This window comes from Choristoneura fumiferana, chromosome 3 (genome assembly GCF_025370935.1).
Source record: "Choristoneura fumiferana chromosome 3, NRCan_CFum_1, whole genome shotgun sequence".
Lineage (NCBI taxonomy): Eukaryota > Metazoa > Arthropoda > Insecta > Lepidoptera > Tortricidae > Choristoneura > Choristoneura fumiferana.
In genome coordinates, this window is record NC_133474.1 from 1 (window position 1) to 15,538 (window position 15,538).

The window sequence follows — 15,538 nt, forward strand, 5'->3', positions numbered from 1 at the left end:
ACCTACTTTCCTAGTGACAGTTATTCTGGCGGCTATAAAAAAACCTTACATCGAGGGCTAAGGCGGGAGCACGAGTACGCTCCGCTTCGCTCCCGCCTTAGCCTTCTGAACTTAAACTATCCAAGTCGTTTCTGCTCCGAACCGTCTTGCTCGCTCGCACAAAACAAATTGAAGTAGAACTCTAATGTGAAAACAGGCGAAATGTTATTTGACAATTTGTTATTTGCCTAAGCCAATCATTTGCTACATAATCATTTGCCACATAAAAGTATGATGAAGTTAAATTTCGCAATATAAAAGCATTGCGAAATAAGAAAAATGCGAAATAAAGTTATGCCAACGATTAGTTTGCTAAGTGAAGTGAAATTTGGCGAAACATATTTTGGCGAAAAGGCAGTATACCGCGTTCGTCAAATACAATCCAACGCCATTTATTTGTTTCCGCGATAGTGCCGTCAGCGATCCATCCTCATCGCTCAGCGCCGCCCGCGCAGCTCGCGGCGGCCGTTACTTGCAGCCATATCTATCAAGCCGAAACGAAAACATCACCTAAATGTAGAAACATTCAATTTAAGCTGCTGAGAGGAGTTCGTGTCTAGACGCGCTGTTCTCTTTTTCGCGATTCATAATGGAAAACCTGCACACATCTGCAGATAAAAAGTTGAAGGAAAAGCCTGATTTCTTAAACAAAAATTGAGAATTTGTCACATCTTCATTTTTTTTTCTCGCTCATGCGAGCAATAAGCTCGTGCATATTGAAGTTCATTTTCAAATTAGTCTCTAGGTACATTTATGAAGAAAATGACTTTCTACGTATTTATACTATTTTAATATTTAAAAGAATCTAATAAACCGAAAGGCGGTCTATTTCATGCAATTATTGACATTTACAAAACTCAGCTGTAATCCTGAAAAGAGCCTAGAAATCATCAGGACAAATGCTGAGATACGGTAACCTCACCCCTATTACGAGTGCATACGAGAGCAGAGTTATCAAAGGGCGGGTCGGGCGTCGGGCGTCGGGCGTCGGGCGCCGTCACCCGAAGCTCGTCGCGCGTCGCGGCTCAAAGCCGGCGGTGATATCCGACCCGACGCTTGTTACGTCGAGCTACTGCGAGCTGCGACTCTTGGTTGTTAGGTTAAAATCAACTGTGCAACACTGAACTAAAATAATTCACAAAGTAAAGTACTTTGAATTGGTTTTCGAAAGTGTGCGATAAGTATAAATTATAAGAGATCCCGTCTGACGAAGCCACCTCTTGCTCGCACAAGAGTGCATGCTTGCGTCCGATGAAACGCGCGCGTTTATGCGATACGACCATGCCAAATACATATCTACACGGAGTCGTACTTTACGGTCGCATGATCCTACCAAGGACTATGAAATCGCATCGCTGTGTCGCGGGAGCGGCGGTCAAGCAAGACGGCGGCGTGCAGGGCTTCATCAGTAGCGTGGCTTCAGGCGTTTCTTTGCGATTCGTACACAGCGACACCTATATGTTAACATGCCGATCTGCCCTACTCCTCTTCCACATGAAACAACGCATGTGTCACACAGGTCCAACTGTCACAAACTCCACACAAAATACTGAAGCGTGTAGAACTCTACGAGTTCATTATAACAGCTTGCCTAATTACAGTACTTTCATTCTAGCATGGTGCGGGTGACACTTATGCACCGTTACGTTTTACTCAAAAAAAAAGTTGCTGCGGTCTAAATATATGGAAGTATATTTCAATTGTAGCCTGAATATGACTGGCGTTAAATATTTCAACATAAAAAACAATGTTATATGAAATTTTTCATCAGGTATCAGATTTTTATAATCAATTAATTAAATTCAAAGCACAATTAAGTGAAGAAACGTAAAATGCATGTAACGTAACACCAGAGACTCGTTTAGTGATGGGACCTAATGGATCTTGAGTTATATTGGTTGGTACTTATCAATTGGTAAGTAACGAATATTCTTGCAAACTCCGTTAAGCCTTTCTAAAGTGGCAAATAATATTTCAACCTAGAATTTCACTAATATGCTCGTCAAAATTAGCGTAATAATCGGTTTAATTATGACATTAATTATGATTAAGATTTTAAATTATTCGTTTTATCGACTCAAGTTTCGATACTTCGACTCTCTCTAGTCTTGTGATATTGACAGCTGACACCCGCACCATGCTACAATGAAAGTAGTGTAATTAGTAAGTTAGCTGCTTACTTAATTTGATAATAAATTTGTGAAGCAAAGTAAAAAAAGATGGCACATATTAGATCGTCATCATATAATAATAATAGACACCTTTTGAGCTAGCTGAAGATCGTCATCATAATCAATAACTAAATTAAGTAACCGCAAAAATAATACCTATTGCCTTGCCTATATAAACTGAATATATAAGGTAATATTGTTTCAGATATTATGTATACTTTGCAAGCACTATTTCTCACTCGACTACTGACTGTATCGGCAGCTGCGAGCTGCGACGCCTTCGTCTGCGCCGCATCCGTCTCCATTTTTGCGTGGGCCGTGTTTATTATTTGTGCTAAGGCTTTTCAAATAATGCTTACGATTGGGGTTTGGGGCGCCAGCCGCGCTGTTTGTTCGTGTTATCTGCTGCGCGCGCGGCGCCGCGCAAAAGACGCGGATCCAATATAAATGCAAATTAGCCGAAAGACAAACAGATTGCGAGAAATATTAATGTACAGCGAGACGAAGAGTCACCTGGCCCGAACCCGTCCACCCCCCCGCCCCCCCGCCCCCCGCGCCGCCCTAGCGCGGCAACGACTAAATAAATCATGTCGTATTGTATACGACACAGCGACTGTGGTCACAGATTTCATTTCACAAATTCCAAGCCTTTAATTTAGTTTTCGAAATTTTAATCATAATCGCCCGGCATTACGTCCGCGTGGCGTCCTGCGAGTGGAGCGGCGGGGGGGAGGGGAGGGGAGGGCACGTTAACTCAACTGATTAATGTCAGGGAAACTTTGAAGCCATCTTTTTTTTTGGTTTAGTCAAAGGACTCATTGGACGAAGAAATTTGTTGTCGTGTAACGCATTACCTGTTGTAAAGTTCCCTAAAATAGTTAGTTTCATTCCAGGACAAGACACATTATAATAATAATAATAAATATCACGGGACAATTTACACCAATTGACCTAGTCCCAAAGTAAGCTTAGCAAAGCTTGTGTTATGGGTACTAAGGAACGGATAAATATAATTATATAGATATAGAAACATACTTAAATACATATTAAACACCCAAGACCCGAGAACAAACATTCGTATTTTTCATAAAAATATCTGCCCCGACATGGGAACCGAACCCGGGACCTTAAGCTTCGTAGTCAGGTTCTGAGAACCACTAGGCCATCTGGTCGAATAAACATATAATAACATGTATGATATCATTTATAGGTACTTACACAATAAAATTGTCTCTTTCTTAGTTTTTGAATGGGTTAAAAATAAAAAGTGTGGGAAAAAAAACAGATACTTATATCAGGAGCATTGAAGCGCACTAAGTAGAGATTTGCTTTTAGTTCTCCACAGTAGGGACAAAGCCTCGGGCAGAACTTTAACGCCAGGTGAAATTCAGCTATTTAAAATTCTAGCGAATGAGTTCTGCGCGAAGTGATATTTATTTACCTACCAAGTGTTATGATTGTGTCGAAAGATCATCTGAGAAAAAACCGACTTTAGTTTCATTTGGAATGAGACATGTGTTTTAAGCAAGTCATTTTTTATGATTTAAATTCGAGTTTTGTTCCGCGTATCTATGCCCGTTTGTCGGCTTTTATATTTTATAGAAAAAATGCTGGCCAGAGAAGCGTGTTGTTGTAATGTGAACCGTGGACGGATATTTGGTAAGGACATTAAAACAACTTGTATTTCACTGTTGAACTATTCAACGGCAATTTTGTTGGACGCTCACGTCGATGCCGTCGGGGCACTGCTGGCCGTCGGTCCACGAGCACGTGACGTGCACGCGCCGGCCGCCGTCCTGCAGCTCGAGGAGCGGCGCCGCGCCGTACGGGTCGCACGCCCGGACCACCACGCCCACCTGATCAGCGTACCAGGGACACCTCTGCAACACACGAGGGGTGGCTTTAATTTCAGAGAGCATTGCGATCTTGGCGCAAACGTGAAGCAATAAACAGTAATGCCCATCATAGTGGTCTACGCGGGTGCGAGCGGCGTGGTGCAGATGATGGAGCGAACCGAGTGCGATCAATGAGGGCTATCGCGTATGAATTCGCCACTAGAGGCGCTAGTGTAGCGTGAGGTCTCCGAAATGTCAAATCTCATAGTTTTTGGGTGAGCTACGCGGGTTTATTTATAATTAGAATAATTTTGTGAATATTTTGCAATATCTGAAATTAATTATGGCAAATATGCGTTCCGGGGCAATGAATGTCGGTGTTTCGAGACAGTTTTGTCTTTCAGAAACCTTTGTCCTCCCTTTTTTCCGAACAAAACGGGGACTATGCAACACTGCGGCATGCTCGATATTTTTATGGTACGGTTTTAAGGTGTATTAAATATGATTTTAATCTAAACTTTGTTTTCACACCCGTAATAACAGACTTTGAAAGCCATACTTAAAACCTCACGCAACAGTGCGCCATCTAGTGAGACAAAAAACGATAGCCCTCATTGCTTTGAATTTTTATGCGATTGCGGCGCGGTAACGGCACAGCGCCGTCGGTGGCCACTGCTCGGCGGCGGCAGTCTGAGGGCCTACTACGAAATTCGAAAACCGAAGTTTGTATCTCGTACCGTCCACCTCACTCTCGTATTAAATAGTATAAGTGTCGGAGGGACGGAACGACACGAACTTCGATTTTCGAGTTTCGTAGTAGCCCCGCTACCTACGATTTGCGCGCATAAGGACAAGCGCACTTTAAGAACGCATGTCACGAGCGAAATTTGACAGTCCTACCAGCTCTAATATTAAAACATTATAATAAGTACTCGTAAGTATTAAATACTATTGAAGTCGAGCAAATCGAGGTTGAAACGTGTTTGAGAAAACATTACGATTTAGCGCTATCAGCACATAATGTTATGTTTTATCGTGTTATTCGATTCCTGTGTAGGTATCTTACATCAGAAGGCAGGTCAGTGAGGCTATCTGACTGATCCAAATGAAAGTCCAGGACATGTATATCGAAATCTCCATCCCATCCTGTAAATAAAAAAGTAGTCTGAGTACGGCTAATGTCGGCTACCTATATACGTAATTTTTTATTATTAAAATATCATAATGCACACGCCACCGGGAACTCTTGTCTACCATTTCATGTTAACACGAATGCGTGTCGCGTCAACAGTACTGGGAAGTGAAGAAGTAATAAATAACCAAAGCCATTATACTACCTCCACTAGCTGTAGTGCAATGTGGGTCTGGGATCGCGCATGCGCCGTGCAGCAGCGCGGCGGCGGCGAGCGCGAGCAGCGAGCGAGCGAGCGGGGACATGGCGGGGAGACGGGTGCCCGCGCCCGCCGCGCGCAACGCTTATAACGCGCCCGCGCCACCGCGACCAATGCTTAATAGATATTATCCATGAAATTCAGTTTTATGAAAAAATTCGTTACTAATATTATAAATACGAATGTGAATAATTTATCAAATCGGGCGTTAGCGTTACTTTGCGGAGACGAAGGTCGCGGGTGAGCAAAGTAATTGATTCAGTTCATTGATACGAATCTGAGGTGGTATGTTATTTCTTTGTTAAGTTTTCACATTTAAACTACTCATTCAATCTTGGTGATGATATTTAATACAAAGGTAGGTACTTAGTTAGAGACCCGGAGAAGAACATTAAGATAACAATTGTTATCCCAGACAATAATTAAAATTGTATAGTTAACGAATAAACGAGTTCGTCGCAAACGCAGTCACGGGCTACGGCTTTATTTCTTTGCTTCATTGGATACCTTTAACAATTGCTGTTATTTAAAATGTGAGATCTTAAAGTACGTTAGATTTGACTTGGCCAGTTTTTATCAGAATTAAATATGTTGAACAACTTTATAAAATGACTGATGTAATGAAAACTGGCCAAGTCAAATCTCGCCTACTTTAAGATCTCACATTTTAAATAACAACAATTGTTATAGGTATCCAATAAAGCAAAGAAATAGTTAAATACTTGTTCATAATGTTATTTTGTTCCTATAAATACATATTTGGATTTTGCATAGAACTTGGCACTCATTTAGATCTCCATTCTTTTTGCGGCGAAGCCCACAGCCAAGCATACTTTTTGTTTTGAACTTGGCTCTCCTTTTTTACATTTATGTTTTTGGTGGGTACTATTTTCAGAAATTGTCTTTTTACTCGCTGTTGAAAATTTCTCTATCCATTTTATTTATTGAATTAAGTTCACAGTTTTCTTTCCATTCAATTATAAAAACATCCAAAAAATAACGAGCGTTTACTTAAACATATCGGGAGCAGTGTGTAGGGAGCGGGGTGTAGGGAGCGGGGTGTACAAGCGGGTTTTTTATATTTTGGATTTAAGTGTATACGTGACTACTTAGTATATATTTAAAAAGAAATCAGGCTGAGAATTTTTCCACTCAGTTTTTATAGTTCTAAAATACATAAATTTGGGTATGCATTCTTTTTTGGATTTTCTTACCCACTACGCCAAATTACATTCTAAGATCATAAAAGAAGAAAAAAATGACAGAGCAATTTTACAGAGCAAGTCTAAAAAAAGGAATTATCACAAAAAAAAATATTCTCATGTTTGACAAAAGTTTTAGATTTTTTTCTAGTATCACATACTGATACAAATGACTTATTTGATAAAATAATTTTGGACAGAGCAATTATTCGGTTCAATATATAAACATACTTGTTTTTTTACGTATAAATACCTAACTTAGGAGTGTTTTTTATATGTATATGTTAGTTTCGGCTCATACTATACAATAACCAAGCAAAATTTCATCGACTGAGAAATTAATGCATGGGTCTCCATACAGCAACTTGCTTCATTTCCTCCACTATATTTCAAAAACGTGGCAATTGTCAGTGACATTGTCGACTTGGTTCCACTGGTTGCGCGCGCGCCGCATGCCCGGCGTCTCCGCGGCTAATGTTTAATCGATCTTTTGCATAGTTACTGAATCAGTATTCTGAAGTAAATTAGCTTTATAATTTTGATTTCGAGCGTATCATTAAAATTTAATCAATCTTCTCTTCATATTTTTATTTGTTGGAACATAACTCGCTTACATGGACTTGGAAAATAATTGATCCTTCACCTTTTACCGCTTCAAAAAAGAAAGTGGTCTTTCAATCGCTTTATTTTAGTTACTTTGTTACCTCAGAACTCCATCGTATTGGTTTTTTTTTATTGTTGGAATCAGAACACTTTCAATTGGGTTAAATTATCACCAAGTTAAGATCTAATGAGTGGGTCCTAGGGAAATCGAGTGAACTCCTCAAATATTATATGGACATTTACAACTCGTGCATTTGCCTTCGGATATCATCATTCGGCATAGACATGCATGCATGTTTTTGTTTTTCAAATACTACCTACTTAAGTAGGATTATTCAAGGCCGAAGGGAATAGTCCGTTACTGAGCCAGTGAGCTACACCTTTGAACTCGACTGCATTTACCGTCTTGTGTCATAAAGGTTATTCGCTGGTAGGTTCAATAATAAAAATTATTGTTATTATATTATTATTACTACTACAGTAAACTAGAAAGAAGGCGATGCATCTACCCGGAATTTACCTGGCGTAATAACAATTAAATATTATATCATATTATGATATTTTTCAAACTTGAATGTAGCTAAAATAAGCTTTGCTGTGCACAACAAGAGGAAAGCTTGGCTTTGCGGCTGATTTGGCACCTGGTATGTGCACTGGCATAGTATTTCAGTGATGAAATCTATAGGAAATTTTACAAAAACGCATGTTTAGTGGGATAGGGATTTTCGTATCCTAGAAAAGTCGTGAAATTTATATGTATCTATTGTGATAGATAAGGTGTTGTCAAGCAAGTTTGTTGCGAGGAACGTGCAGCCATGCGCAATGGTCGCTGACGCGTTGATTAAATCTTCGGTCACTAGAACTGTCTATGTAAACGAACGGTGTCGGCTAAGTCTCTCTTGGAAATCTCACCAAATTGTTTACGTAGAAAACGTCCTAGTGCCGTCATTCACCGCTGTATTACGGCCACTATTATGACAGCACTGATTTCCTTAAAAACCGAAGCTTAAGTGTGGTTCTCAACTGCATTTGGACTATCTGCACGTCGAAGACGGACTCGAACCTAAAGTGAGATTTTGGAACGTGAATCATGAACCTATAACTGCGTTTTATAACCGCCTGTTATAACCTCTGTCTTCGCTAAGGACATTAAAACAACTCTTGTTTTACCGACGAACAGTTTAATGACATGTATCTATTGAATATCATTATCACATCTATCTCGGATAGTGACAGCGATGCCCTGAGGGCACTGCTGGCCGTCGGTCATTGCGCACGTGATGCGCACGCGATGTCCGCCCGGCAGGTCCAGCGGCTCCACCCGCGGGGCGGCCGCCCCCTCGTACGGGTCGCACGCCGTCACCTCCACGCCCACCAGCTTCATCTCGAGGGGACCACATGCCTGCAACACAACAAATATACATACATTTAATGTTTTAATTTAGCGCGCAGCAGATTCCACCAAATTCAAGTGCGAAACATGACATTCCTCCTCCTCCAAAAATATTTACGAAAATATGATCGTATCAAAACATACACTTACTTCAAGCATCTTGTTCACCGCGTTAAAATCGTAGTTATGTTAAATAGGTACTTTAGAATTTAGATGAACGTTATTTAATAACTTTGTAGTTGTTTAAAAAATATAGGTTGAGATTCTTGCCGAATTCGTCTCAACAGAGGTTTACCCAAACTAGTGGTTGTTTTCTGATATTGAAATTGAAATTGTAAGAATAACAAAACATTGACTGACTATGAGTAACGTATCACAAACACTTCTCGATATAATTTTCGCGTTGAGCGCGATCCGAAATCCCGGATGGGCCGCCCAGGGTTCGTACTGAAAATTGCTATGCTATAACTTTTTTACTTACGTATTCTTTTTAGTTTTCATGCAGTCGACCAGTTTGTTATCTAGGCACATCATTTTAAAATGTTTAACTACTACTACGAATGTTTAATGAAATAAATGATATTTTTATCGGCAAGCTTAGGACGGCCACCAACGGGATAGACGGGTGACCTGGTACTACGAATTACAAAGTTCGAACTTTGTATCTTGCTGTCCCATTGACGCCTATATTATTTACTACGAGAGTGAGAAAGACGGGACGATACGATCTTCGAATTTCGTAGTAGGCCCGGTTAAAGTCGTTGGTTCACTATAGATGCAGGCCGCTTGCAACCGAAGTAAATAGAGGCTTATGGGGGAGGTCTAAGTCCAAGAGTGGACGTCCTACGGCTAATATGATGATGATGAAATTAATCAAAAATACTTCAATTGAACTGATGTTTGATTTATCTTACATCATCAGAAGGAAGGTCAATGACGCTGTCTGCCTGATCCAGACTCAATTCCGAGACTATTACTTCCGACGTTCCGACTGATCCTGTAAATAAAAAACGAGTATGAGTGCTACTCGCTCTTAATATGATAAAAAAAATATGCACACGGTACCTGCAACGACCGAGGTTCATCCACAGCATTACAAGTGTAGTTTTAATGTTACTCGTATTGACATGAAAGCATTCTCGTGTCGTGACTGCTGAGATGAGAAGTAATAAATAACCCAAAAGCATAATGTAAGACCTTCTACAACTGTAGTGCATTGTGGCAGTGGCTCCGCGCATGCGCCGAGCAGCAGCGCGGCGGCGGCGAGCGCGAGCAGCGAGCGAGCGAGCGGGGACATGGCGGGGAGACGGGTGCCCGCTGCCGGCGCGCGCGCCGCTTATAACGCGCCCCGCGCCACCGTGAACGATGCTTTGCTCAATCGATCTTTTCCATACTGAATATCATAATATTATTTTTCTACCATTAAATAACTCAGCACTATTATGATTACTCATACATTTTCAGCATGTAATTTAATCGTAACTAAATTGCGTGTTGAAAAAATTAAATGCGGTTAAGAGCCTTTATACCATTGACATCTATGTACTAGATGCATGTTTCTTATTCCTTCTATTCTATTCGATTTGGGTTGTGCGTTGATCTATAAGTCAGTCAGTCAGTCAGTCAGTTTCTTCTTTTATGTACATAGATGTGTGCCAATTTATTCGTTAAGTATAAGTCTTTTATTTGCTTTAAACATCGTTAGATCGTTTTTTAGCCGTTATTTTTAATGGAATAATCGAAAAACACTAACAAAAATGCAACGTTGCCAGCTCAGCTGCAGGTATAAACGCTCTTAATCAAAATATTTTGCCTTCCTATCTTAAAAAACCTTAAGTAGTTAGGTACTTAAATAAAAACTAAAAAGGCAAACATAACCCTCCTCCGGGCAGTCTGGTGAAAAAACAATATCGCTTTTGAACCTGTGGGTGGGACATAATAGTCGGGAATGTAGAAAGAAAGAAAGATTGTTTTTTATTTAAGAGTACATACAGTTACATACTGACTCGTGATTGACCCCTGTCATCTGATGAAAAGACCTTTGCTTCGTCATGCCGCATATTTTTGTAATGATAGGGATCTAGGACTAGCCAGCGAAAGCTATCCACGAGAAACCGCGGCAAATTAAAAAAAATGAGGCTGACACCACTTGCTGTACATACACTGATTAAACGATGTTGATACTTAGAAATTATTGAAATTTTCCAGATATTGAATTATTATTGGGACTCTTCAAGCTGCATCAAAATTCATGTAGTAATGTGTGAAAGTTGATGATGCACTTTAGGAGTCCCTTGGTAAATTTTGTCAGTGTCAGTCCTTTGTCAGTGCCCATTTACGTACAGTCCAGACACATCAAGTTTTGGACCATTTTGACCAGATTGGCTTTAATCTTTTAACTTTGTAGGAGGTTGAATTAAACAAAAATATTTATTTATTTGTTATAATATTATAGCAGAAGTATCACAGTTATCTAAGCCGGGCTAGGAACTAGGATGACAATAATGCCAATTTTGACAGTCTCAAAAATGATAAAGTTTCGTAACAAATGCGTGGACAGCTTTCGCTTGCCAGTGAGGCTGAGGCATGCTTGCTTGCTTTCTAGTGAGGTAGGTAAATTAAGGTAATCATCATCATCATCATTATCATGTCAGCCGAAAGACGTCCACTGCTGGACATAGGCCTCCCCCAAAGCTCTCCACTCAGACCGGTCTTGTGCTTTTCGCATCCACCGCGATCCCGCGATCTTAACCAGGTCGTCGCTCCATCTTGTTGGAGGCCTACCGACAGCTCGTCTCCCGGTCCGCGGACGCCATTCGAGAACCTTTTGACCCCATCGGCCATCAGTCCTGCGAGCAATGTGCCCCGCCCATTGCCACTTCAGTTTCGCAATTCTTCGAGCTATGTCGGTAACCTTAGTTCTATTGTGGATATCATCATTTCTGAATTAAGGTAATAACAACGATATTTTCTAAATTTCCCAAATCCCTAACGACTTAGTTTCAGCAATTTTCCTAAGTCCGACAAATATCATGGTCATTCATGGTATTAAAATGATTTAAAAAATTAAATAGGTACTTAGTCAAGCTTCCAATCTAAATGCTGCCATTATTATATATTTTCCACGTTAGGTACAGATAAAAATACTTCCGCAGAAGTAGGTAAACAATTGTTTATTAAAGCTCTCGATAGTTTTATTCGACGAACGCTGCGTTAAACTCAATGCGTTTCGACGCAGCGCGTCCCGTTCACGCTTATATGATTTGATACGAGACTGAGAGGGACGGTACGATACGAACTTCGATTTTCGAGTTTCGTAGTAGCCCTGCAGTTTGAATGATAACGCAAGTACATACTTCCAGTGAGCATAAAAACCTTACTTAATAATAATTTATCTCTGATTACAACAAAATGGTGTACTTACAAAACAATCGTTGAGACTAGGGTTGTAATGTAACGGAGGCCTTTTTAACGGAGACGGAGGCGGATGCGGAGGTTAACGGAGGTGGATGCGGAGGTGAAAGTAGATGTGGAAAAAATAGTAGTTTATGCTTTATTCAATTCAAAAATCTCTAAAATTTCCAAAAAGACTTGGCGGTCTTCTCATCTCACTTGTTTTCGGCGTCATCGTGCATTTGACTTAAATAAACCATTAGGTACTTTGTACAAAATCACTTTAAAAAATCACGGTTCAATCAAACACGAACACGAACAACACAAACACGAAATAGGTAACGAGACAGGTTGATTCCTGTCGTGTGTTATTTGACATACGCCCGCCCCCACCCCGACCGCGTTCCCGCTGCGCGCCGAGATAATGAAATGAGAAATAAACCTCCGTTATAAATCCGCAAAAAAAATTGCGGAGGCGGGAGGCAGAGGCGAAGATACGATTTCTTGCGGAACTTCCACAGTGACGAAGCGGAGGCGAAGTTCCGTTACAACCCTAGTTGAGACCTTCTAGTAGGCATACTACATAATGCCTGTAACAGAAGACCCCGCTCAATCTTCCGAAATATAGATGTTGTTTCATTTTGATGTTAAACAATACTAAATCTTAAGAATAAACTTAAAATTCACGTACATAAAATATTTGTGATTTCGACTATGTGACTATAAAAGACAGATCTAATATAGACTAACGAAACGCAACATCTGTCACTGTCACATCGACATTGACGTTAAGAGTGACATAACGTCGGTCGGCCGCGGCGCGGGCGCAAAATTATCAGCTGATTTCTATCGAAGTTCAATCCGTTTGTGTTCTCAGGCCTGAAATCAAAGGCTACATATAACATTAGTGATGATATTATATGGTGGAGTGGAGCGCGCGTAGCGGCATGGGCTGCGCGGAGGATGAGGATGAGGATGAGGGTGAGGCGGGCGGATGCGTGTGGCCGTGGCAGCGCGACGCGCGCCTGGCGACCGTGCTGGAGCTGGTGTTCTGGTGGCTGGCGGGCGCCTCGCTGGCGCGCGCGGGCGCCACGTGCCGCGCCTGGCGGGGCGCCGCCCGCGCCGCGCGCGCCTGGCGCCGCCTGCTGGCCGCGCGGAGCCCCGCCCGCCCGGACGGGGCGCTCCGGGCACTCGCCCAGCTCTACGGTGCGGATACCGGCATGCACCTACGGTTCGTTCGCGTGAAGAATGCAGTGAATTCAGTTAGCACGTAAAGGACAGGATGCGAGCGTTGCGTTCGAGTGTGCATCAACTGGTCACTGTGAACTAGACCTTCTTAATTGGTTATTGAGCGCGACTGACCCGGCGAACATTGATGATTCACTGTATTCTTAACGCAAACAGACTGTAATACATGTTCCTACTCGGCAAAACTGTACTTGACATGGTCTTCAGGCACAGTGATATTACAGAAGCTCTAATTTTTTAATACATTCTTTGTTATTGGGAAAAAGAGAGATACAAATCAAATTGGAATATAAAATAAATACAGTATTTATAAATACACACCACCTCACATACACAAGCTAAACTATATGGACCCGATGATAACCAAACCAGGGGACCTATTACAATATTCGTAAATCACATATCCTACCGTCCTTCTCTCACTCTCATAGACTAAGCATCAGCGGGACTGTAAGAAACAAAATTTGAATTTTACACTTTGTTATAAGTAGTTATAGAGCCAGGATAAATTATGTTGTCTAAGGTATAATCTCGATACTGTCATTTTTGGTATTCCTATAAATATCCTGAGCGGCACAAAAGATGCCTCCCAAACATGCACAGTAATAGGTAATTTATGTTGTTTGTAGAGTAGGCCAAATTTCAAAATTGTTTATGGCAGACTGGAAAATCTGGTTACAATTTTTTAAGCTAACTGTTGATATTTCCCACATGAGCTTACAGCCAATTTGATGTATTAACCAGTGTTGCTTTATAGTGATCTAAGAGCTGTTTGTACAAATTTTAATTATAAACATCATTCTGTATTAGCGGGTCTCTAATGTTTCCCATAAAATTTAAACTCCAATTTTAACAATCCATACCGTTATTCATCATAATTAATCATAACATTAAACAGTATAAAGTGAAGTTCCGATTTTCGCAGGTCATAATTATTGTAAGTCATAAAATTTGTTAGTTTAAACATTTTATGTCCATATAGTATACCATTCCATAATATTAAAGGCAATATACTAGTTTATAATAACTGTTGTAAGGTCTTTTTTCGCAGGTCATAATGATTGATAGTCCCCCTGATAAGTTAGTCATAAAATTTAACGTCATAATGTTAAATTCAATAAAAACACTCATAATAATTATAAGAATGAATTCAAAAATGAAAAACATAATATTTTAACGACCGAATGTATACCTAACTGTAGTTGTATGCATAATAATCAAAGTTCATAATAAACAATTTTTATAGGAACATCGAGGATCATAAATCATTTGTGAAGAAATATTATCCGGACTGCTATAAAAAAAAAAACCTAACATCGAAGGCTAAGGCGGGAGCTACGCTCCGCTTCGCTCCCGCCTTAGCCTTCTAAACCTAACCTATCCGAATCGCTTCTGCTCCGAACCGTCTTGCTCGCTCGCTTCGCTCGCTCGCACAAATCAAATTGTTTTCAACATAATTTCTATTACTCATATTATCTAAAGTTCTAGTTAAATGAATTAGCACTTTCAAATGTATGCCTGGAAATGTTTCTAAGAAAATATCTATATGCCTATCAATATTATGGATTTGGTTTCTTAGACTTAGACGCTTTAGGCATTAAAACGATATGAGTAACAACCATTAGTACGGTGAAATATATGGCTTAAGTAAACTATTTCTGAACAATTATCGTTAGATCTTGGAACGTTATAGTTAAAAAAATATGACTTTTGTGATTATAGAATTTAATATTATGTGCCATTAATATTAGAGCTAATAAGCATTATTCTTAACAAAAATTATGACTAGTGATGTTTATTTTTATAAATTATATGGATATCAATTTCTGACCTTCGAAATTCGGAACAAAAAATGTATGGGGAACAAAGGGATCCCTGTATGAGCATAGAGCAAGATATTTCCTTTGTTATGTTGTTTGTGTCACAGTGTTATATCTTTTAATTTATACATTGACGGTATACTGATACTGATTTGATGCTAATTGTTTGATTTTATAATTTGTTATAAATTAATACTGATATATCTAGTTCTGAAAGAATCATAATATTCAAATAAATTTAGTTTAAACCTTAGCATATCAAATAGGTACTGTGCATTTATTTCTTAGGTCTTGTAGTGTGCAGTATCACCACATATAGTATCACACACCACACTCATATGATTTTCTTATTTTATTTTTTAACTAGCTCACATCTCATCAGTTTGTTCGTCTTTCCTTATTTTGTTGATATAAGTATACAAGGTATTGTCTTTTTTTTTTCG

At 39.9% G+C, this 15,538-nt stretch overlaps 2 protein-coding genes across 2 annotated transcripts; both read right to left on the minus strand.

The window, feature by feature from the left end:
- Window positions 1–3,818: 3,818 nt before the first annotated feature.
- LOC141426291 (uncharacterized) lies at window positions 3,819–5,497 on the minus strand. The gene is made up of 3 exons (XM_074085137.1): window positions 5,383–5,497; window positions 5,112–5,191; window positions 3,819–4,090 (listed from the first exon to the last, which is right to left on the minus strand). Exons 1-3 carry the CDS (start codon window positions 5,480–5,482, stop codon window positions 3,911–3,913), a joined length of 360 nt encoding a protein of 119 aa, XP_073941238.1. The 5' UTR covers window positions 5,483–5,497; the 3' UTR covers window positions 3,819–3,910.
- A 2,905-nt stretch (window positions 5,498–8,402) lies between these two features.
- Window positions 8,403–9,964, minus strand: LOC141426145 (uncharacterized). Its single transcript, XM_074085005.1, has 3 exons — window positions 9,832–9,964; window positions 9,549–9,631; window positions 8,403–8,643 (listed from the first exon to the last, which is right to left on the minus strand). The coding sequence occupies exons 1-3, from the start codon at window positions 9,929–9,931 to the stop codon at window positions 8,437–8,439; spliced, it is 390 nt and encodes a 129-aa protein (XP_073941106.1). The 5' UTR covers window positions 9,932–9,964; the 3' UTR covers window positions 8,403–8,436.
- Window positions 9,965–15,538: the final 5,574 nt, after the last annotated feature.